Source organism: Ilyonectria robusta, assembly GCF_021365365.1.
Source record: "Ilyonectria robusta strain PMI_751 chromosome Unknown BGZ61scaffold_1, whole genome shotgun sequence".
Lineage (NCBI taxonomy): Eukaryota > Fungi > Ascomycota > Sordariomycetes > Hypocreales > Nectriaceae > Ilyonectria > Ilyonectria robusta.
Window position 1 is genome coordinate 2,795,157 of NW_025764435.1, and position 23,305 is coordinate 2,818,461.

At 54.5% G+C, this 23,305-nt stretch overlaps 7 protein-coding genes across 7 annotated transcripts; 3 read left to right on the forward strand and 4 right to left on the reverse strand.

The window, feature by feature from the left end:
• The first annotated feature begins 213 nt into the window (after nt 1–213).
• BGZ61DRAFT_438710 (family 16 glycosyl hydrolase) lies at nt 214–2,157 on the forward strand. The gene is made up of 2 exons (XM_046244275.1): nt 214–790; nt 854–2,157. Exons 1-2 carry the CDS (start codon nt 691–693, stop codon nt 1,861–1,863), a joined length of 1,110 nt encoding a protein of 369 aa, XP_046112427.1. The 5' UTR covers nt 214–690; the 3' UTR covers nt 1,864–2,157.
• A 175-nt stretch (nt 2,158–2,332) lies between these two features.
• Nucleotides 2,333–6,171, reverse strand: BGZ61DRAFT_438711 (uncharacterized protein). Its single transcript, XM_046244276.1, has 6 exons — nt 5,819–6,171; nt 5,440–5,663; nt 3,773–5,371; nt 3,465–3,716; nt 2,961–3,410; nt 2,333–2,905 (listed from the first exon to the last, which is right to left on the reverse strand). Exons 1-6 carry the CDS (start codon nt 5,871–5,873, stop codon nt 2,765–2,767), a joined length of 2,721 nt encoding a protein of 906 aa, XP_046112428.1. The 5' UTR covers nt 5,874–6,171; the 3' UTR covers nt 2,333–2,764.
• A 121-nt stretch (nt 6,172–6,292) lies between these two features.
• Nucleotides 6,293–7,818, forward strand: BGZ61DRAFT_438714 (ATPase, F1 complex, gamma subunit domain-containing protein). Its single transcript, XM_046244277.1, has 4 exons — nt 6,293–6,477; nt 6,681–7,270; nt 7,335–7,468; nt 7,534–7,818. The coding sequence occupies exons 1-4, from the start codon at nt 6,422–6,424 to the stop codon at nt 7,660–7,662; spliced, it is 909 nt and encodes a 302-aa protein (XP_046112429.1). The 5' UTR covers nt 6,293–6,421; the 3' UTR covers nt 7,663–7,818.
• A 222-nt stretch (nt 7,819–8,040) lies between these two features.
• On the reverse strand, nt 8,041–14,315 carry BGZ61DRAFT_488880 (Sec1-like protein; the record flags this gene model as incomplete). Its single annotated transcript, XM_046250158.1, has 5 exons — nt 8,041–10,999; nt 11,079–11,391; nt 12,310–13,899; nt 13,954–14,149; nt 14,238–14,315. The coding sequence occupies 5 exons, from the start codon at nt 14,313–14,315 to the stop codon at nt 8,041–8,043; spliced, it is 5,136 nt and encodes a 1,711-aa protein (XP_046112430.1).
• Nucleotides 14,316–14,589: 274 nt separating this feature from the next.
• BGZ61DRAFT_438718 (ubiquitin-conjugating enzyme/RWD-like protein) lies at nt 14,590–16,006 on the reverse strand. The gene is made up of 3 exons (XM_046244278.1): nt 15,643–16,006; nt 15,398–15,557; nt 14,590–15,329 (listed from the first exon to the last, which is right to left on the reverse strand). Exons 1-3 carry the CDS (start codon nt 15,904–15,906, stop codon nt 15,061–15,063), a joined length of 693 nt encoding a protein of 230 aa, XP_046112431.1. The 5' UTR covers nt 15,907–16,006; the 3' UTR covers nt 14,590–15,060.
• Nucleotides 16,007–17,885: 1,879 nt separating this feature from the next.
• BGZ61DRAFT_438722 (kinase-like domain-containing protein) lies at nt 17,886–20,041 on the forward strand. Its single transcript, XM_046244279.1, has 6 exons — nt 17,886–18,160; nt 18,367–18,418; nt 18,504–18,711; nt 18,770–18,926; nt 18,989–19,374; nt 19,432–20,041. Exons 1-6 carry the CDS (start codon nt 18,154–18,156, stop codon nt 19,726–19,728), a joined length of 1,107 nt encoding a protein of 368 aa, XP_046112432.1. The 5' UTR covers nt 17,886–18,153; the 3' UTR covers nt 19,729–20,041.
• Nucleotides 20,042–20,071: 30 nt separating this feature from the next.
• Nucleotides 20,072–22,000, reverse strand: BGZ61DRAFT_19776 (uncharacterized protein). Its single transcript, XM_046237875.1, has 2 exons — nt 21,316–22,000; nt 20,072–21,227 (listed from the first exon to the last, which is right to left on the reverse strand). Exons 1-2 carry the CDS (start codon nt 21,592–21,594, stop codon nt 20,358–20,360), a joined length of 1,149 nt encoding a protein of 382 aa, XP_046112433.1. The 5' UTR covers nt 21,595–22,000; the 3' UTR covers nt 20,072–20,357.
• Nucleotides 22,001–23,305: the final 1,305 nt, after the last annotated feature.

The window sequence follows — 23,305 nt, forward strand, 5'->3', positions numbered from 1 at the left end:
ATATTATTTCCGTAAGCGATCCGATAACACATGAGGGATGAGCATTCAAAGCTCAACAACACACAAACAAACCCAAGACTCGATACTAAATATCGAACTCATCCCGTCCAGACCTATCTAGTACGTGGTGTAGGGTAAGCAACATGTATAGGGTAAGCGATGTGGCGTAGTTTTCCTCAGAGCACATTAGCCCCACCCCAGCCACCCGTGTTCCGACTACCAGCCACTCCGGCCCCACCCGCAACGACATCATCTGGCCCCAAGCGTGACGCCGAGATATTCCCAACCTCCCAAGTTCGTATTAACAGGCCAATTGCCTGCGTTCAACACGTACGCGATGCTCGAAATTGGGGCCTGATGTGTATTCCCAGGAACCGGGAAACCCTGCCTTGGAAATCGCGGCCCCGTTATTGTGCTACCCGTCCCATATATCGTGGCTTCCCACTGTCCCATTGTTCGGCTCCTTGCATCTTGCATCCTGCATCTTACATCTCTTCCCGAAGTTCGAGTCAACCCTTTGTGTAACATTGTCGAGTCCCCCGAGTCGTTCTCGAACCAACATTGTCTCGGACACGTGCTTCACAATTGCAATTGTTGCATACCTCGACATCCCTTCTCTTTGAACCCGCCCCTCCCTGCGTCTGGTCACATACCCGACTCTCTCCATTCCATACCCACATATCCTTCATCATGAGATGGTCATACACCTCAGCCCTCGCAGCCTCGGCAGCTCTGCTTGCCGACACCGTCTCAGCACAGACATGGAGCACCTGCAACCCCTTGGAGAGCAGTAAGTCGCTATTCTACGCTTCACCCAGCCGTGTATCGATGCTGACCTAGCCCCTCCCCGCAGCTTCATGCGAGCCTGACACAGCCCTCGGCATGTCTGTCCACGTTGATTTCACCCAAGGCGAGGTCAACTCATTCGCCGCCTCCGGCTCCCCCACATACGACGACAACGGCGTCTCCTTCACCGTCTCCCGGAGCGGCGATGCCCCGCAACTCGCCTCCCTCTTCTACATCATGTTCGGCCGCGTTGAGATCACCATGAAGGCCGCTCCCGGTGCCGGCATCGTCTCCTCTCTCGTCCTCCAGTCCGACGACCTTGACGAAATCGACATCGAGTGGCTGGGTGCTAGCCCCGACGAAATACAGTCCAACTACTTTGGCAAAGGCCAGACTACGACGTACAACCGAGGCCAGTTCCATGATGTCACTGGCACGCAGTCGGAATGGATCACCTACACCGTCGATTGGACCCAGGACCGGATCATCTGGATGGCTGGTGGCACCGCCGTCAGGACTCTGAACTATGCTGATGCCGAGAACCAGTACCCGCAAACGCCTATGCAGGTCAAGTTTGGTGCCTGGTCCGGAGGTGACTCCAGCAACGCTGCGGGAACCATCAAGTGGGCAGAAGGTCCCACCGACTATACCCACGGTCCCTTCACGATGCAGGTTCAGAGCATTCAGGTCACCGACTACTCGACGGGCAGCGAGTACAAGTACACCGACACCTCTGGTTCGTGGGAGTCCATCGAAGCCGTCGGCGGCGCGGTCAACGGCAACGCGAACGGCGACTCTATCACCGTGACCGCCACCGCTTCCGGAACCACTGCCACCGCCGATGTCCCCGTCGGTATTGCCGCGGACGACAGCACAGCAACGGTTACCCAGACCGGTTGGCCCTGGGTCGCGTCTGCTCGGCCTTCTACTGGCGCTATTCCCAGCGGCTGGACCATGAACTCTGAGGGCAAGATTGTACCCATCTCCGCCGGCGCTGCCCTCCGTGCCTCTTCTCCCCTGCTCCTACTTGCTCCTATGCTGGCCGGCGTTATGACTTTTGCCGTCAGACTCTTTTAAGGAAGAGGCTAGTCTGGCGAGCTAAGCAAGAGGGGGAACGACACAACATTTATGGATTTGCATGAGCATGCATGATATTAAGGATTTTAATGACCTTTGGGTTTGCTTTTATAGATACGTATAGAACACTGCATGGATGGCGTATGATGAACATCATCGGGTATAGATAGACATCATGGATTTAACAGCACGGCGTTACGGATGGGATGAAAAATAGGCCAGCAAGGCTAACTAGATTTGATGTATGATTATATATTTGCACATAGTAACAATGAAAGATTGGATGAAAGAAAATGTCTGGGTACACATGCCTGTTATACGAATCAACTTTCAACGCTTACTACTGCTCCTCCTGATTCATACTGATTGATAGCATGACATGGCTGACCGCCCCAACTGACACACTTGAAGAGTTCAAGTTAGCGGTAGCAAGCCACTCGAACGAGTAGTACGTCACCAGGACTAATCGTGTTCAGCAAGAGATATCTCGTTTCAGAGTTCTAGAAGCAAGTATGATCTAACAAAGCTATGAAGCCCTCCGGCCACTCGGTTCCCCAAGCACTCGCTGCTCACCCGACCCACGCGCTTTTTCCAGCTTCTATGTATGCGCGAGTCCGTTCATAAGAGATGTGTGCCGCCGTACACCTCATATGGGTGATCCGTATAATTCGCCGTGCCCTCAAGTTCATGAATCCAAGGTCCTCCCTCCGCGTCGTGGACACTCGCTTTGCGCATGTGTATGCGACATGCCTGGCTCCCCGCTCCCCTGATGTAAATGTTGAGCGAATAAAAGCAAGTAGTCTTACAAAACCACAAAATGCAGATAAAGAATGCAACTAGAATCAAAGGTAATGACGAAGGAAGACGAAAAAACAACAACCAAAAACAAGTCTGGATTGACTTAGAAGGTCCAGTCATCCGCATCCTCGACAGACTTGATGGCCCATCGGAACTTGTCTCGAAGAGTCTTGGAGAAAAACTTTTCAATCGGCACATCGAACTTCTTGGAGAAGACAACAGTCAAGCGAGGATCGATGTAGTTCTGGATGAATGAGTAAGCGAAGCGAAAGACGTAGAGAAAGATCGGAGATACTCACCATCTTGGAAGTGCCAAGAGCGACTTCCTTGTTGCCATCACGATCCTCAGCCTGCGTCTCGAGCGTCTTGATCCGATCATCTATCTTCTCAATCGCGCTGATGAACTTCTCGACAGTTGGCCCTCGACCTTCAGCAATGACCTTCTTGGTCTTGTTCTCTTTCTTTAACTTGGCCTCCAATTCCTTGACGACCAGAAGTCGCTCCTTGAGCTCCTTGTCAGGCAAAGCCTTTTCCTTGTTGGCTTTGAGCTTTTCATTGTCTTTTTCGAATTTCTTCGTGATTTTTGTCCGCTGTTCCTCAACCAAGAACTGTTGGTGCTCCAGGATCCATTCCTCGTCGAGGTCTTCGTCAAGTTCAAACCAGGCAGCGCCCTTCTTCTTCTTCTGCGTGGGCTCAAGGTCTAAAATCATTTTCTTTGTTCGCCACTTCTGGTACCGAAGGCCCTTGATCTGAGAAGAGGTTAGCTTCATGTTCACGCTCAGCATAGGATAGATGTCACATACCCTGTCGCCAAGCTTCTGCATTTGCACTTCATGTCCAGCGCCGACGGTTCGCTTATGGTTACAAAGAATAGCCACTTTACGATTGCAGTCGTTGTAAAGCTTCACCTTCTCTGCAACACTACCGCGAGATCGAGGATCCTGGCTCAGTTCTTTGAGCAGTTCTGACATGGTCCAGGACGCGTTGTAGGTACGGAAGACCTTGGCTGTCAGGCCCTGCATGTAGCTGTTCAAATGCTTGTTCAGTTGCGAGGTCTAGGGAGGGTGTTAGTATGGCATCTAGACAAAACGCTGATGGTTTATCTACTTACGTTGAGGCGGTCAAAAAGGTCGTCGCCGTTGGTCTTGGGGGCCTTCTTGAAAAGCTTCAAGTTCTTGAAGACCTGAGCTTCAACGTGGGCAGTCTCGTTGTATCTGATACTGTCCTTACCGAGGAAGTCAAAGGTGACCTTGTTGGGAGGCTCGAGGGTGATGTGCTCGTACTTCAGTGAGCAGCAGCCCACAGTGTCAGCCTCATTCTCAGTATCCTTTTCATTTCCGGCTCTCAGAGCAAGCTTATCAATGAGGTACATGGCCGTGGCCCTCTGCCGATCCGCCATCACCTCGCTCTTAAGTTCTTTGGTGTATTCCTTGCGAATCTTGCCGATATGCTTCTTCAACTCCCGAGCCTTTTCGAACTTCTTGAAATCACTCTGACCCTTGATATCACTGGCAGCCCCAAGCATCACGTATTTGTAGGCATTGTTGATATTTTCCTGCCACATGGCCAACCAAGTCGCTTTCTGGTCATGCTGGACCGCTTTCCATTTATGTCCGGCTGGAGGAGTTGGCACCTTGGCATCCTTTCCAATGTTGATGGTGATGTCTTCCGGCCAGACTCGGGTCTTGATCTGGCCGGTCTTGGGATGTTCACCTCGACCACGGAACAGACTTGGGGGTTCAACGCGGAAGTTGCCAACTTTCTGCTTCCGACCATCCCACATGCAGTGGAGGTAGGGCTCTTCGAGCTTGTCCCTCTTGGCCTTGGCAGCCTCCTTCTCTTCCTTGGTCATGTTCTTGGTTTTGGTAGCCTCGAGCTTGGCCGATAGGTACTCGTGCATCTGCGAGAAGTCGCATTTGTCGATAGATTTGATCTGGACTTTGTTGCCCTTAGAGTCTGTCGCACCAAACTTATCGACAAACTCAGCGAAGTCTTTGAAGAAATTTGCACGGAACACGGGGTTGTCGAGGTGGTGGGATGAAGCGGGAGTCATCATGGCTACCCAGAAGGTGGCGGCTTCTTCAGCCTCAGGGGCGAGGCTGATGGGCTTTCCATCATATATCAACTTGACATGCTTGGGGAGAGGCTCGTATTCAGGCGCGAAGAGGACGCCGTTGTGCTCTAGAGTCCGCCACTTGATGCTGTCGTCCTGGGGCTTCGGCGCGTTCCACCATGCGAACTCGTCTTCTTCGTTGTCACTCTCCTTGACCTTCTTCGCGGCCTTTGCTGGCGCAGCCCGGGCGCCCTTCTTGGCAGGCGCTGCCGCCTTGCCTTTCCTGGCGATTGGGGCATCGGAATCGGATTCCTCCTTCTTCACGCCGTTCGATTTCCGCTTCGAAGAGGCCCCATTTGACTGGCGTTTGCTGGCGGACGACCTCGCGAGGGGCACATCATCATCAGACTCGTCCTTGATGGACTTCCTAGGAGTGGCTTTCTTAGCCCGAATGGCCTTGGCCTCCTGCTCCGCCTTCTTCTCGATAGATGCCTTCTTTTTCGAGAGCTTGACGCCCAGGGGTTGGTCATCGTCCGAGGTCTCGGGCAGGGCCGTCTCATCGTAGGAGGGAGGAAGCTTTTTGCCTCTCGCCTTGATAATCGGTTCATCGTCCGAGTCCGAAAGGGCGGTTCTCTTGACCTGTCTTTGTCGTTTTGCCTATGATCGCATCGTCAGCTTGAGTTGGCCCCACAACAATTTTTTCTCTGCCTGGGAGTATCACGAACCAGAGGAGCACCTTCGTCACTGTCGGAATCGTCCCTGTAGCTAATCTTGGTGATGGAGGTACGCGACTTGCGCTTGCTTGCGCCATTCGAAACCGGCGCGTCCACGTCCATGTCGTCGTCCTCTACCGGACCGTTGCGCACTGATAGGCCGGCGAGGTGGTTGCTCTTGGGGCCGTCGCGATCCAAGGCCCTGTCCTGGGCGTGCGATATTTTCGACGAGGACACTGGGAAAAGAGACTTTGTTAGTACAAGTCGAGTCAAGGTATGCGCCAGTAGCAGGAGGCGAGGCAGGTCTGATCGGGGAAACTTTGTTGAAGCGGCGAGGAGGCGCCGCAGAGGGCCAAAATGCGACGGGAAAGCGGAGGAAAAGGCGACTTACGGCGGCCGTTGGCCCTCGCAAGAGGGCGGTCGTCGTCGGAGCTGGCAGAACTCATGTTGGCCGAGTTTGGTGGTCGTCGTGCGCGCTGCAACCGGCCGCGGAACAGAGACTATGAGGTCAGGGACTAGGATGCGAGACGGAGACAGCGACAAGAAAGGCCTGTGAAGAGCGATTCGAAGTAGGAAAAGGGAGGAAAAAGAGCTTGTTGCGGCAGTAAGCGCCCCCTCAACGCCTGGGACAAGGAGATGAGGGACAGAGAAGTTGCACTGGGTGAGAAAGATGAATAGAAAGCGGGCAAGGAATCTAAAAGAAGAGGGCGTCGGCGTGTTTCTAGGCTGGCCGGGGAAGGCAACCTGCCGAGGAGCGAAGTAGTGCTAGCGCCCAGAGGGTGCCCGGCTACCAGGCGCCCAGTCACGTGATCTCCCGGTTGGTTTGGGCGTAGCCGCTAATTTACCGGAAAAGAGTGACGAGAACAAAACGCTGGTCCGCAATACAACTCATCCCGACCTCCAACGACCGATTACCCCATCAATTGATCCGAGCATCGCGATCAATTGGGCCACCGTTGGCAGAGGCTCAATCCGAATACCTCCGTCCGTCACGATGCTGTCACGAACGGCCAGACCAGCTCTCCGAGCTGCCACTGCAGCGCAGTCTCGGTAAGTCCCCCTCGGAGTCCGGGCCCCAAGATTTTGTTGCCGAAGGAGCTGCGGAAGCTGGTTGGAGGGCGACAACGACACCGAAATCGCCCGCCAGCACCACGGCTCGCGCGCAATTCGTGCTCGGATATCGCATTGAGGACGCTTGGGAATTACTGCCAGTGAGAGAGCTGCGTTTGCTGATGCCCGTGTGCTTGTCGCAGAGCTGCCGTTGCCCGGCCCGGAACCGCTGCCACCTATGCGACCCTCCGTGAGATCGAGGACCGTCTCAAGTCCATCCGCAACATCGAGAAGATCACCAAGACCATGAAGATTGTCGCCTCCACCAAGCTCACCCGTGCTACGCGTGCCATGAACAACTCTCGCAAGTACGGAGAGACCTCCAACAAGGTCTACGAGTCTGCCGAGACCAAGGCCGTCGAGTCCGAGGAGCCGAAGACCCTCTACATCGTCTGCTCCTCCGACAAGGGCCTCTGCGGTGGTATTCACTCCGGTCTCAGCCGTCGCATTCGCGCCAAGGCCCTTACTGAGCCTGCCTTCGATCTTGTCCTCATTGGCGAGAAGGCCAAGGCTCAGCTGTCCCGAACCAACCCCAAGGCTATCCAGCTCAGCTTTGCTGGCATTGGCAAGGACGTCCCTACCTTCGCCGATGCTCAGGCCATTGCCGACCAGATCATCCAGCTCCCCACCGAGTACACCGACATCAAGATCCTGTACAACTCTTTCGTCAACGCCCAGACCTACGAGCCCGCGATCATTGAGGCATTTTCCGAGGAGGCTATTGTCCAGTCTCGTGAGTCTGACCTGGGTTGAAGAGGCCGTAAACATGTGACTGACCGGGTTTTCTTGTTTTTTAGCCAACTTCTCGGCTTTCGAGGTTGATGACGAGGTCCTCGCGAACATGCGCGAGTACGGCCTTGCCAACTCCCTGTACTGGGCTCTGGCTGAGGGCCACGCCTGCGAGCAGTCTGCCCGCCGAAATGCCATGGATGTAAGTTATACAAGCAGTCCAGACAAATATTGCCAGTTACGATCCCGTACTAATAATTCCCGCAGAACGCCTCCAAGAACGCTGGTGACATGATCAGCCGCTACCAGATTCTCTTCAACCGTACCCGACAGGCCGTCATTACCGGAGAGCTGGTCGAGATTATCACTGGTGCTACTGCCTCTGAGGACATGTAAACAGTGGAGATGCAAGTCGGGGCCTGACGCTTCCCTTTGTATCAACACCATCGGTCACCAACCCGTGGTTCCCCAAGTGTATCAAAGCCTTCCAATAAATTCCTTAGTAGCCCACAACCCCACGAGTGGCAGCAATAAAAAATGTCACAGACCGTCTAATAGAAATCAATTTCGTTTTCGTGAAAGTGTAAATTAAAATGCCCAAAAGGACGTTGCTGCGTACAAGTCAAAACCCCTCAAGCTCCGAGCACCGGACATGTGGAAAAAGGATGGGGTGTCTTCCCCATGATGACGCCGCCAGACCAGCCTTCCCCCCCCCCCAAATGAATGACCAGCGCCGACCGTGATTCGAATGCCCATGTATAAACTATAATGAACCTAAAACTCCATATCACTGTCCCGGTCCTCCGCGTAGCTGACGTTTCTCGTTCGCCGGGACTTCTGAGCTGACCTGGCCATGCGAGCTAGCTCTCCAGGCTTGGCAATATTGGGATGGTCCTTTTCGTATGCCACCCTGAGGGCGATGGCCTCTTGATCCCATTTCTCAGCTGCTTGTGTGAAGGCTTGCACGGCTTCGGCATAGCCATGCTTCTGCTCGGCGGCCTGGTCTTCGAAGGGTTTGCGATCTTGAGGCGAGGCTTCCTTCCACATCTTGGACGTCATGATGCGGACCTCATTGGGAACGGCGCGACCGCCTCGGCCTGGCTTGCGGTTCTCTTCGCATCGATTGCGCGCTGCGTCGAAGAAGGCCTTGCTATAGAGGAGATACGCGTTGCCTGCCACCTTGCCCGGACGAACGGGACGCTCCCCAATTTTAGCCTTAATGTGGCCCCATACCTCGAGCTCATAAGCTTCGAGGCGGGCTTGTCTCGGATCCTTTACGGGCTCCTTGCGCTTGCGAAGAAGCAATGAGTCTCGAGGGAGAATGAGAGGCGTGGGAACTTCGATGGGTCCAATCATTGTGCTCAAGACCTCTGATGCGGCCCTCAGACCAGACAGATAGGCGCCGTGGACCGTTGCCGGATGCGTACCGATCGTGTGCTCGCCTGCAAAGAACAAATTGCCCACGGGGCGGGCCATCACGTCGTAGTCTTCCGGTTGCATGCCTGGGGCTGCCGATGAATAGCTACCTCTGGCAAACCGGTCTGAGCCCCACCTGGTAACAACCGCTTCCACAGGATATGGAACGTCCTGTCCAAAGACACTCCGCAGTACCTCCGTGGCTTCAACAACCAGGCTGTCATTGCTGGAGTGCTCTGTTTCAAAGCCTGCGTCGCCTGCCATGAGGGCAATCAAACAAGGCAGGCCTGTTGTGTTCGATACATTGAACCACTGGAAAAACCGCCCTCGGTTGCCCGAATAGTCTTGCTGCGAAGTGCTGTGGCGGTTTGACGATTCTCTTAGCACTCCAAAGATGTCCCGATCAGAGTCCCAAAACACCTTGCGGTACACAAGAACCACCTTGTTCAAGATACCAAATCCCAGACGCCCGATCACGTCCGTTTTCCACGAAGGAAGTGGCGGCTCAAATGTGACGTTGTTTTGCTTCAGGACACCAAGTGGGATAGTACAGACAACGGCATCTGCGTCCACTACTGACCCGTCGTCACACTCAATGGTGGCGGACCCGAGACTATCTTCGCTGTGGTATGATATACTTTTGACCGCGAACTTGGTTTTCAGGTCGAGCGACGTTGGACACTGTACTAATCCGCGGGCCACACTCTGATAGCCGCCCACGACCATTGTGTGACTCCCCTCCCATTCGTTACCAGCATCAATATCCCACAACCCTAGGCTAAGGTTATGCAGGTTCGTTGCATTACTGTACTCTAGATTGGCAATGTGCCAATTGATGAGACGGTAGTCTTGGGCGTTCAAATCGACGAGCTCCTTGTATTGGGAAATTGCAGAGTCCAGAACCGACCCCAAAGTTGCCCCGTCCTCGCTAACAGCTTTGGACAAGTCAATGTTCTTTTCCTCTGCGAATTGATCCCGCAGTGCCCACCCCATAAACTTTGCCTTTTCTGACGCCTTCAATGTGGCAGGCGTACCAGGTTCGTTATGAACTCGGCCAGTCAACTTATCGGACGATACCGGAACCAAGTTGACCTTTGCTGGTACGTTCTGCTCGGCGACAGGAGGAGCATGTGGTAGCGCCGCAGCTGCCTCTTCTGCTTGAAGCATCGTCTTGCTACCATCTCCGGGGCTATCCCGTCCCTCGTCGAGAAGACCACGGTTGCCCTCAATAAGTTTCGAAGGTTGAAATTTGTGCTTGTACTCGCTAACCCGGTCCAGGCAGTCGTTGTAAAGCTTCTCTACCAGTTGATCCCGCACTGGGTCTACTGATTTCCCGTTAATGTCGTAGATTGTTGTGTCTGCTGTAAGGGGATGGTACGGCAAGCCTAGCTGACCGCGAAGGAGAATATTGATGGGATTGCCCCGGTCAAAACCAGTGATGATCATGCCGCCCATCTCTGCTGTATGCCGCTTACCAGCAAATGCCGGCTGAACCTCAGCAGGCTTAGTCTTGAATTCGCGAGAGTAGACGCGACCTCCAACACGACTTCTTCCTTCAAGGACTACAACACGAGGTGGTTCCTCGCCTCGTTCGTAGAATATATCGGCGTACTGCCTGAACAACCCCTCTAGTTGTCTGGCGCAACCCAACCCCGAGAGGCCAGCACCGATGACTGCAATAGTCTTTTGACGTTTGATGATGGGGGTGCCTTTGTCATCGAACTCCGCTTGAGGAACCTGGACACATCCGTAGTTGATGTACCCACGCCGCACGAGCCAGTCGTAACAAACACTTGCCGCGTCGAACCAGCGAGCATTCGCGCAACCAACCGCCTCTTGCCTGGTCACACCAACCCAAGGACTTTTTAACCACAGACGTAAAATGCCATTCCTGATATTCAAATAGGTTGTAACTTGTGTGTGGGAAATGTGATGGCGTAAGAGATGATATTCTTCTGGGTGCAGTGCATAGGGATTGAGCCGAGACGACTCGGCCGCCATTGTGCATTCGCTAGCATATTTGTAAGGAGAAAGGTCGGTCGGGATTGACGACTTCGGAAGAATATTGAAGTTGTATCGCTCGGTGTCGTTGTGAGAAGGCGATTGCCGAAGAGTGGCAGAATTGCCTTGACTTATCTGACCACTGGGACCATCTGCCTCAACAGAAGTGGTCGATTTACTTGAGACGGTCGAGGGTGCTGACGAGAGTTCGGTGAGTTCCGTCAGAGCCGACAACGATGATGCGAATGAGCCGATAGCGCCGCCAGTAGCAGTAGGATGCAGTAGTGTGGTATCGTCAGCTGGAGTGGTTTCTTGCCTGTATCAATATTAGAAAAGTAAGAAGGCGGAAGAGATGGGTATCCAGTTAGAGAACCTGGGAAAATGGCGCCACTTACCCAACATTGACATGCACGCTCATCGAGTCGTCGGACTCGTGAGGGCTTTCAGCATCGATTTCCATGTTTCCAGACCATACAACTATCTCCGGCGCAATTTCTGGCGTATGTTCTGTCGAGGTCCGTTGCGACTGGGCAGATGACGCGATGTCCGGGGTGGTTGGGGGAGACATTCGGACCTGGACACTGGGCGCTATCACTGTCGCTGAGAGCGACAGTGAGTCAAAGATTCCCTTGCCTCCCAAACTTCCTTTCCGCAATCCAGTGCCCGTCTTGAGGTTGTTCCTGAAGCCTAACCCCATAGCTGCGTCGGCTTAGATGCTTCTCAGTATATACGTGGGGACGAGATATAAAATCACCGCTATCGCTGGGAGCGGAGATCAACTTCGACTCTTGTCGGAATGAAAGTCATGGGTGAATGAGATGAGAAAAATTGGCATTATGCGGCGATATAGGCAGGGTCAGAGTAAACTGTTTAATCTCATCAGCATGATGATGGCCATCTTATACACATCTTGTCGGGTCACCTACCACGATCGATGACACTGGGCGAGTGGTGGATATACTGAGGAAGTACTCGCTCAATTTTGGATCGGGCTTGTGCCGCCCTCGATGATGTATTTGCCGGTGTCGATCAATCCATGGCAAGGGCCAAAGGACATGTCCAGCCAGATGCTCCAATTGCGATTTTGTCGGCTCTCGTCTCAGGACACTGGTGCAAGGCTTGACTCTGTCAGCCATTCGCGCCCCTCAAGATGGGGGAAACCATGTTCACGGCGGGATCACGTGCGACGCTACGACCAAATCAGAGGCTTGCTGAGCTTGCTGAGGTGGGTCTCGCATCCATTCCAACGACATACACCCAATGCTCAAATCTATCAATATATTATCGACACCAGCGACAAAGAGCCTGAAGTCGAGATCAACAATTACCTCAGCATCTTCGCAGATATCCGCATCTGCATACTCCGTCTGTCTTGCATCGCCGCAGAGCTGTGCTCAATCAGCCAGCCAGCCAACCAACCACGTCTCAGGTATCATACAGGTTCAATCAAATCAGGCTGCGGGGGTGGCGGCACTGTTATCCTTTGCGAATGACTCCGTCTCGATTGCCGCATCCATCATCCTATTCCCGCTAATGATAGATGTCGTGCAGATGACAATATTTCTTCGACCTAGCGAGCCATCGGGTTAGATAAGTTCACGGTATTAGAGGAAAGGGATAACTCACCCTCCTCCTGCTTCGCGATAAACCTCAGAGCAGCAATCTCGGTGAAGGTGATACCGCCGACAAAGACGACGAAGACCGTCTGCTTATTGCCGTTTCCTGAAAGCAGCGCTCTGGCCTTGACAGCCTTGTCCTCGCCCTTCTGATGCTCATAGAACGTCTGCCCACGAACATGCTTGACTGCCTCGTCGAACCCATGCCAACCCTGCGTACCGGTACCAGCTGGGGCTCCAGCCGCGGCGGCCCCGCCACCTTTCGTGACTGAGAGCAAATATTGCTTCTGAAGGATACATTGAACAAGGCGAATCGATAGTGGTGCATAGCCGCTGTATACGTAGGATATGTCATTAGGGTCGTCTTCCTGTACCTCATCAACGATCAAGCGGAGTTGCTTGCGTAGATATGTGTAGTTGGTCTTGGTGCAGTTGGGGTCGGCATTTCCTGCCATAGGAATCATCCCGGCAAGCGGCGATGACCGTGACAAGAACAGCTGTAACTTCCCGAGATTGTTGAGAGTCAGTAGATGCTGGTATCCGTAGCCCTCGAGAATCAACCGCCGGAACTGATCAAAATCTTTGGGCTTGATTCCCCCAGATATACATGAGTAGATGCAGAGAAGCCTCAGGGTCTCTCGAATCGGAGCATCTCGGGCGATCAGCTCCTCAATGCCCTCGAACTGAGACGATGGGTCGGCCCCGGCGGCCAGGTTCTGCTGGACCTCAAGCAGTCCCTTGAACAAATCAGTCCGAGTGTGTTTAATAATCTCCTCGGCCAAACCCGTGTGTATCCTTGCGCTCTGTTGCTCTTGCTGGTAACCCGGCAGCTGGCTGACAAAGTCTTTGAGCTCTGCGATGGTCTTTGTCTTGTGTTTAGTTTCGTAATCGCTCTGCACTTTCTGCAACCGCCTCGCGACCTTGTTGAGCAGACTGCCAACGATGGCAAAGTTGGCGTCTCGGAGCTGGTCGTAGAGCTTGTCGGTAGAGTCTAACTGAATCGTCCTCTTCCGGCTCTGTGCCGTGGCTGCCGAAGACTGAGCGGACGCCCCCACCACTGTTGTGTCTACCTTGGTCTGGTTGTTCTGGATCTCAAATACCTCGTCGATCAGGCCCTCGTATGTGAGTTGAGTCAGAAGTGGCGTGACAAAGTCGACCTCGCGATCAATGATGATGACGCTCTCGTTCGTTGTACTAGGGGTTAACCCCATCTTGTCGGATTCGGTAGCATCTTCACCCGCAAGAAGCTCTTGCCGCATACGGACGAGAAGGTCGGCTACTCGCTTTGCGTTGTCACCTTTACCGATCACCTTCGGAAACAGGCCGTGGTTTTGTTGTATCTCCATGAGGGCTCTCGCCAATAGGAAGTTGGGCGTCACATCTTTCGAAAGGTATAGGTCGCGGAAGGAGTCGTCCAGCTCGAGGGATAAAAGGTCCCTCTCGAGGGGGAAGAAAGACAGCGGCAGCTCGGAGATGTTGACGTCGCCGAGCACGCCGGCCTCTTCTAGCATTTGGTTGGAGACTAGGGTGCGCCTGGGCACCCAGAAGATGTGGAAGTCATGGGGCGTCTGGCTTTCGCGCTGGACTCGTTTAACCTGGGCTGGAGGACTTGGTTAGACGGCCGTCGTGGCATCGATCGATCTAGGCTGCGCACCTGCTATTGCTTCGGCGTGGCGGCCGCATTCGCCCCGCGCGATGAAGATGACATTACGCTGGCTCGTATCGACGTTGTTGTTTTCGAGGATGAAGAACTTGTCGACTCCGTACTCCTGGAGTACAGCGACCTTGACAATGATGCCAATGGGACCGACCAGGCTTCGATCAAGGACGACGTTTTTCTTGCCGCGGACCTGAGGTTGCCCAGGAGTGATTAGCGAGCTGGCTTGCGACGGCTGGGAGCTCCGCGGGGCCGGCCGAGGGAGGGAGAGCCTTACTTACACCCTCAAGCAGGTAGAGAAGGTCTTTGCGGGCCTTGTTGCGGATCTGTTCGGTGCTGAATTCCGTGCGAGGAGCCATGGTGGCCCAACGCAAGCTCGCGACGAGAGGGAGAGCTGAGGTGCGGGAGCGTTTGTTGGGTTGGTGATGGATGGGCAATTGGTTCGCTGGCGGTGAAGCTCTGGCGGGGCTGGTCACCGAGCCTCAGCGCGCCTACAGGTCGCCACAGGCCGCCCACTCCCACTGAATGGTGCGTACCTAGTCGCCTAAACCGACGTCATTCAGTTGCTCGGGTAGGACAAGGGGACATCCACGCATGTGCGGACCCGAGAGTCCTCGAAGCTCCTTATGAGGCTGTCAGTAAATACCCGCGTATATTTAACAGAGAAGAATCTTGAGGTATTTATCCAGCTCGTCCATACGGTTATGACATGCCGCACCCGTATCGATGTTGATCTGTCAGTGGGTGGCGTTTCTCCCAGGCTGACCCATGCCATAACCATCATGATGACCTTTGCTATTTGATGTATGTGTATCGTTTAAACCAGCAGAGTCGTGACCAACCCATCGCTCCCCAGCGGCAGAGCCATGTTGAATTTACCTTGCGTATGATGATGATGAACGCCCATATGGCCGGGTCAGCGGCCCCAAGTAACTATCAAAACCGGAAGCCCAAATGTCCCTCGCGTACCAAGTGTCAAGTGTCATGTCCCGTCCGTGCCTGGTTGCCTCCCGGGGCCCAACGCCAAAAGCACCAGAAATGCGTGCAAAGCTCAGTGTGTAGTTTCAAAAATCCTCCTTGGATTGTGTAATTGCACGAGGCCTGCTACACGGTGTTATCGTGGTAGAGAAACTCGATGTCGCGCGGTCGCAGTTTGTTGCCCCGCACGAAGTCCTCGTCACCGGGGGGTCGCTCGTTTTTGTCGTTGCTCGTCAGCATGCTCTGGATGCTCATGCATACACTTGAGACGCTCTGCACAGGGCTCCAGCCCTGCTGGCCGAGAAGGTCCAGGCAGATGATGCCGTTGGAGTATATGTGTGGGTGCATCGGGATCGGGCGATCGGGCTTCTTGTCAAAGGTGACCTCAGGAGGTTCTGAGGGACATGTATGTTAGTCTGACAACCGGGCGAGATCTATGCGCTGGGCGGCGGGCGCAACGCACCGATGGGATACATCTTGGGGAATTGGAATTTGAGCCGGTATATCTGGCCCTGGTAGAGCGGGTTGACGTCGAGGACTCGGATGTCGAGAAACCAGTCGCCGGCGACGCTATCTTCGCGCTGTAGCAACTCGATACCCGGAGGCAGTCCATCCTTGTGGATCTGCGGTGCGCCAGCAGGCGTGAGATCAGCCATTCTATTGCTTCTCAGAAGCGAGAAGCCATCAGCCAGAGGCACGCGGACATACCTTGCCGAGCTCCTTGACGAGGCGCCTGTCCCGCGTGGCTCCAGCCATGTTTTGCCACTTCAGATGCTTGGTCGCCTTGCCTTGGCTTTCCTTCTGGCTGCCTTGCCTTGACCTGACGTGTCGCGAGAGAGGTGTGCGGTGCGGTTGTAGGTCGGAGAATTTGCTGTTCGTTGGCTGTTCTGTGGAACGGAGGAAGCTGGTCCAAACCAAACAGGCCCAGAATGGTCGTCTGTTGGAGGGGCGGACCAGCTGCGCCTTGACCATAACCTAATAAGTGGCTCAGCGAGTCTCGACAATTGGCCAAGCGCCCCTTGACTTCTAGTTCCACGACAAGCTGCACGCATTTGGTAAAGGCTGATCCTCCATACCTTGTACATCGTAAATCATACGATAGTGTGTTATTATTTGGCTGGCGCTCACCGGACTGGGTTACTGTAGAGTGGAGTTGTCTGCCAATCACACAACCAAACGTACATGACCCATCGCAAACATAAGTAGATTAACGACACGATCACTATGCTGTCCCGCGAAGGCAGTAATTATGAATTTCGAAATAATTAAACTGATTAGTATTCTGTTTTTAGCGATGCCATGTCCGTTGATAATGATTCTTTCTCAAAGGTGTCCTTACCCTGGAAGATAAGCACCTGAGCGTTTTGAAAGGGATGAATTATTTAGTATGGAGCATTGTTATTCGCACATATACACACACATCCTTTCACCTAAGCCTCAGCTTGACTCATGTTCCTAGTCCGTGGGTGTAGGTTACAATAATGCTTAGGTCAGGGGCCTATATTTGCTATTTGCTTTGCCAAATTCCTATTTGTGTAATAACACATTTTTTTTTACTCATGGGAACACATATTACTCCCATTAAACGTACTCGACTACAACACCAGTTCAGTTGCGCTATTCATGATTCTCTTTCGCATGAAGCATCCCTGTGTGTGCGAATAACTGTTGTGAGAAAACAGGGTAGCGTCGCTCTTCACCCTGTTGCTTTCCTAGCCCGCCAGGCTTGTTCTTAGTGTCGTTTCCCCATAGCAAGTGGTTTACGGCCCTGTCTCAACAATTGATTAGTCCTACTGGAACTAGAGACCGTTATCTGCATTGTCACATTGTGCCGAACAGGACGTCTTCAAGTTTAGCAACGTGACCAAACGTCGCCATTTGAAAGAGTCTGCACCAGTATTTCGTAATATTGATGTCTCTTAGTCACCATGGAACTATCCAGCACAGTCAAGGCAGACACTGTCCATCCATAAATCCGTGACTCACTGGGACGAAAAAGGAGCGCCGTGCAAGTCGAGGCAGAAATGGACCTGCAGACAGGCCATGTCTATTACTTTCTGTCCAGTACGTGGGTGTCATGGACTGAGGGCTGAGCTCGGAACTGACGCATATTAACAGATGAAGTTGGCCATCTCTTGGCAGCGGGTGCCGGCATGGATGGAGGCTGGGCAAGCGAGAGTGGATGGGCTAAATCTGTACAAATAGAATAGTTCCTAGTACGACAGGCCGAGAGTCCGGGACCCGATAGGGCTGAGAGAAGCCTCTCCTGAATGATGAGCGGCTGAGAAGACGGCCGCACGCAGCGAGAGGGAACCAAACAGCCTTGGCTACCAGGTGCACAGCCACGGCCACCACGTAGTGCAACCTCCCGGACAAGGGCTGCAGGGGCTGGGCACAGGCGGCTTGCAGCTTGGGCTGGCTGGCATCCATGGATGGAGGCGTGGCTTTCAGGACGGCGATTAAGGGCTGGTCACTGAGCCACTCGCTCCACTGTCATCAGCCACTGGCATGTGGTGGTGTTTAGCGCCATCTCAAGTCCCGTTGAGTACCTATCCGTAAGGTACCTAGAGTCAGAGGTGCCTTGGAACCCAACCTCGCCGCAAGCGCAAGCGCAAGCCGGGCTTGTTTACTGGAGGCACTGAAGAGATCGATTGGAGACCTCCTCCTCGCTTGGCGGATGGATGGATGGTTGCGTTTGGTACCTTGGTCGTAGCGGCGCGTCGTGGGCGCTGGTGGGTTGTATGGGGGCCGTGTTGGTGGGCCGCAAGCTGACAGCCACCCTCGACCCTGAGGGGCGGACAGGGCACCTGGGCAGTGGTAGGGGACCCTATTAGTGGGTAGCGGACAGCGGGGACAGCGGGCAGCCAGCGACGCGCAGTGGTGGACGGAGGGCCCGAGAGTCTTTTTTAGGCGTAGGTGCCGTGGGAGCTGTCGCAACCTAGTTAAAGGTCTCCTCATCCATCCCCATCAGCTCGTCCCGCTGCTGTTGCTGTTGCTCACTGCCCGTCTTTCCCCACGACCTTTTCCCCGTCATCACGGCGTCTCGATAACGGCCTCACCTCGCCGACCTCGGGCTCGGATCCTCTCCAAACGGCCTCTCGCTTGGTCCTGGCTTTGTCAATTTCGGCCGCCTCCAACCCGTCTGTTCAAATCGCCACCCAAGCGCTTCGCTCCTCACCACCGCCGCTACCCCGCCATCCCGTCGTCGTCGTCGTCACAATGGCCTGTAAGTTGCGACCATCGTCAGCCTCACCCCTCCCCGCTTTCCGTCGTTGGGCCCCGTTTGATCCCTTTTGATCTCGGCTTCACGATCGATGCGCTCGTTTTTCTGCGTCCCCCTTTGCTCTTCCGTCTGGCTTCCTATTGCCCTTCGACCCTCTCAGCCTTCTAGCTTCCCTGCAGATCCCCGCTGACCATGACATTTTCCTATAGTCCACGGCATGCTCAACCGCCTTCAGGGCCAACCCGAGAGTTACGATAAGAAGTACGCGATCTGATCCTTCTTCCTCCCTTCTCCGTCCGTCCATCTCGCTCGATTCTAGATCCCTAACCTTTGCCGTCCAATCCAGGTCTCTCTACAGATTCGGTCGAACCCTCGGTGCTGGTACCTATGGAGTCGTTCGTGAGGCCGACAGTCCCTCTGGCAAGGTTGCCGTCAAGATCATCCTGAAGCGCAATGTCAAGGGTAACGAACAGATGGTCTACGACGAGTTGGAGATGCTGCAGAAGCTCAAGCACCCCCACATTGTCCAGTTTGTCGACTGGTTCGAGTCGAGGGTAAGCTGATGCCCCTCGCTTCCCCGACAAACCTACCCAAGCTAACCCATCACCCTAGGACAAGTTCTACATCGTAACCCAGCTCGCCACCGGTGGTGAGCTCTTTGATCGGATTTGCGAGCAGGGCAAGTTCACTGAAAAGGATGCCGCCGAGACTATCAAGCAGGTCCTTAACGCCGTCGACTTCCTTCACACCAACCAGATTGTCCACAGAGGTATGGTCCATAAAGCGACTCGGTCCGTAGTCTCCCGACACCGCTGACAAAAACGCAATTAGATCTGAAGCCCGAAAACCTGCTGTACCTCAGCAAGGACCTCGAATCCGACCTTGTCCTCGCTGATTTCGGTATTGCCAAGATGCTTGACGGCAAGGGCGAGTCCCTCAAGACAATGGCAGGCTCGTTCGGCTACGCTGCGCCAGAGGTCATGCGAAAGGAGGGCCACGGCAAGCCCGTTGATATGTGGTCTATGGGTGTCATCACCTACACCCTGCTCTGCGGCTACTCCCCCTTCCGAAGCGAGACGCTTCAGGACTTGATCAGGGAGTGCACCGATGCCACCGTCGTCTTCCATGAGCGCTACTGGAAGGACGTCAGTGACGACGCCAAGGACTTCATCCTCCGCCTCATCAACCCCAACCCCGACGAGCGCTGGACAAGCGAGGTATGGTTTCCACTGTCCACTTTTCTGGATAGATAAATACTGACAGTCGACGTGTAGCAAGCCTTGAACCACATCTGGCTCAGTGGTAAGAACGCCACCGACCACAACTTGGTGCCCGAGATCAGGGCCTCCCGCGCTCGTTCCAGACTCAGACGTGCATTTGCCAAGATCAGGCTCGCACGACGCATTCAGAAGCTTCGCGAGCAAGAGGAAGACCCCATCGACTCAGATCTGTCCGACCTCTTCCGCGAGGTTGCTCTCGCCAAGATTATGGACGATAAGGAAGAGAAGGAGGTCCAGCAACTCACCGAGAAGGTCGAGAAGGAGACCAAGACTGGCAGCTTCCAGGCTTGAGGCGGTGGCATTGGTGCGGCGACGCGGCGCGGGGAATACATCCAATCTTGCAGGGTGTGGGAGTTTACGAAGACTGGAATACACGTGGGGATATCCTTCTAAAACTAGGTCTTGTCGAGACTGGGGACTTCTTGGCTGCCCCTGGGATTTAGTCAGGTGTGCATGGCAGATGGCAACTCTGTGGATAGGTCGCGACGACTATGCGACTTGGTTGGTTCTCAATGGTTCATTGATTGAAAGTGTTTGTTTCGGACCAGTGCTTTCTGGGAGAAGCCGTGTAGTTCATTATCCACCCAAGTGATTTAATTCATATCGTTACAACTCTGCATATGATTACGTGGTATCGTCAAAGTAAACTAGCCAGCCCAAATCCTGACTCCGGGAGGAAGAAACACCAGTGTTCTCTCCGGCACCTCTGACCCTCGTAAATGCTATTGATACATTACACCGTGATCCTCTACTCGTACGCCACCCACATTACTCAACAAAGGAGACGGGATGTCGGGCCTATCAAAGGTTTCCGACAAGGATATACACCAAAGCAGACGGAGAATCTACCTTGACTAAAAAGAAAGAATTAAAAAAAAAAAAGGATAAGCAGCCATCCAATAAATAGGAAAGATGAAGCTCTACTCCATCATGTCGGCCATGGCCTTCTCTCGTAGCTGCTCATACCGCTGGAAGTCGAACCGCCGGCGCTGCCACCCGCTCGCGCGCAGTCGCTCAACCCGAGCCTGCAGATCCAACGCACGGCGCTCATCATCGTGAAGCCCGAGGTTGGTCGCCGTCGGCGGAGGGTTCCGGGCCTGGGCGAGTTCCGTCTCGATGAATGAGAGGTGCCGGGTGATCTGGCGTTGCAGGCCGGAGAGGAGCGCGAAGGACCGGTGCATGGCGTTGACGTTGGGGAGAGGTTGTTCAGCAGGCTCGGACGGCGCAGACTCGGCGGCCTCGGCGGGTGATGGGAGGTCTGGCTGGATGCCCGGAGATGTGGGCGGAGATGGCATCGCATCAAGGAGGTCCTGGAACGAGCTGTCGGCAAACGGGGCTATGCCGAGGGTTGGCGAATCTGGGCGTACAGATACCTGAGAATGGCTGTTGGACGTCCTCTTGAGCGGCTTGAGCAGCTTGAGCGGCTTGATCTGGGAATGGCTGTACTCTATCGAGGATCTGGACGACGACGCCGGAGACGGTCCACGGGACCGCAACGATGGGCTCCACATGGCCGAGGGCTGAGAGCTGAGGATGCTGGTTGGCGAGCCGCTATAGTCGTAGTCGTAGACAAGGCTGCTGTCAGAGTAGCGCAGGAAAGATGAATTCATGGCGGCCTCTTCGGCGTCGAGAGTGGCGATGAGGTGCGACGCCTTGAGATAGTGGTCCCGCGCTTGATGGAGGAAGTTGACGCGGGCCGTGGAGGCGTGGTGTAAGCCGCGAGACATCATCTCCTGGGCGCTAGCAGCGTAGAAGTGGAGATAGATGAGATATGCGGGCTTGACGGTGGACTATATGGGAGAGTCAGGAAATGGTCTCAGGTCTCAGGTCTCATGTGTATTTTGGGATGGGCGGAAGTGCCGTGTTAGTGCGACTTACAGCATCACGGAGATTGTCCAATATCTCAGTGCAGCGAGCTGCACACGGACGGTATCTCTGGTTGACGTATTCTCTCTTCACATCTGCGATGGCCTTTGCCCACTCGCTGGACGTGTAGGGTAGAATGGGCAGGCATCCCGGGAAAGTTGGAGCGGACCATCTGGCGCCCTTGGCCTTGGCTGCCGTGCTGCTGGGGAGGTTGAGATTTGGTGACGTCGATATGACATGGCAGCCGGCGGGGAGAGCGGGCAGCGCCTGAGGAAGCAGAGTCGCCATCATGATGAGATGATTGTGCTTCTTCCGATGAAATACAGAAAGTCGAGATGCTCAAGACCGGGAACTCTTGGTGGAGGGGACGGTATATGAGTCCTGGCAGGAATGCGTGGCGGAAGCCTTGTGTTGCCAATATGGGCGCCGTCGATTTCAGCCTTTGGCGTGGGGTACGATCCAATGAGGCGAGACCGCGCCGTGACACACGACGGGTCGGTGAGAATGAATCTTGAGTGTCCTGAGTCTGAGTTTGGGGGCGTGATGATGGGGCGTCCCGGTGAGACCATGTGTCGATTAACACACAGGGAGGCTGATAGTTTGATCGTGTGGAGGACGAGTGGATAGATGGTGGGAGGTATGAGTGCTTCGTGGAGGCCTGAGTGGAACGTAGATTCGAGCGGTTCAAGATAATCAAGAAAGCCAAGAATGAGAAGAATGAATGGGGAAGAACTAAGTTAGCTAAGGAAAGCTGCGACCAGTTGATTAAGATTTGTCGCCCGGGACGGCTCTTGTTGTAGTACCCCGAAGAGTGCGGGCGAGATCTGATCGGAGACCAGGGTAGCCGGAAGCAGTTGATGAGAGGCGGCCGGTGATGGATGGCCGGTGGAGCACTCAGTGCGGGAGATGGATCGTTGGTGCGGGCGATGCCGTATCCGGCAATATCTGAGCCCGCCGACTGGCTGTATCCTCTAGGATAACCCCCGGAAAGCAATTAATGTGAGGGTGGCTATAATCCTTATACGTCTCGACTGCCGGAGCGGAGGCCGACGCAGATCGCGGAAGGGCCCTTCCTCGAATGAGTGTGTTGACGGGGTGGTTGGAATGGGCTGGCGCTTCTGCGTGGGTGCACTGCTTCGAACGTATCCGTATGCTTTGGTGGTTGGTTGTGGGTGTGTAAGTGAAGCAAGCGAGGCGACGGCCAACGAGAGCAGCGCGAGAGCAGACACCACAGCGAGTGAAGCGGCGCAAGAGGCACAGGCAGCATGCAAGTAAGTGGGAAGCAAGATTGACAAAAGCACACACACACAGACGCAACACGTTTCCGTCACCGGCTTCGCGACGTGGTGTTTTTTTTTATCCCTCTTCTCTCCGACCTCGAGAGGGGGAGCTACCACGCCCGACTACTTATCCCCAAGACCTCGAGCTGAGGCCACTAGTCATGCCTTGTCCAGGGGCCAGCGAGGGAGCAGAGACGTTCTGGTTGGAGGCCAGAGAGTATTCTTCTCCAGCTTACACAAAGCAAAACCTCGGGACTCCTGGCGAACGAACCAGCCAGCCCCTTCATAGGCGGTGTTGCACAAACCTCCCCCCCACCGCCTGGCGGGGAGCGCCCCACGCCAGTGTGGCACCCGTGGATGCGGATTGCGCATTTCTTGGGAAAATCGGGACGGTCTGCATGAGCTGGGCCGCTAAGAGAGAAACCAACCAAGAAAAGAATCAAAGGGATGGATAGCTACAGTACGAATTGCGGTACCGCGGCAGGGGGAAGGGGGGAGAGGAGAAACGAGAAGAGAGAAAGGGACCCAGAATGGGAGTCTCCATCCGTCACCCGTCACCCGTCACGAGAGGCCGCGCGCGGATGGCCACGGTCTGGGCGACAAGTAGGTAGTCCAACATGCCACCAATCCCAGACAATCGAGTCGCGAGGATGACTCGCAGAAATAAGTTCCTACTCCATTCATATAGGACGCACATACACAGGCACGGCGCCTCTTGCCGC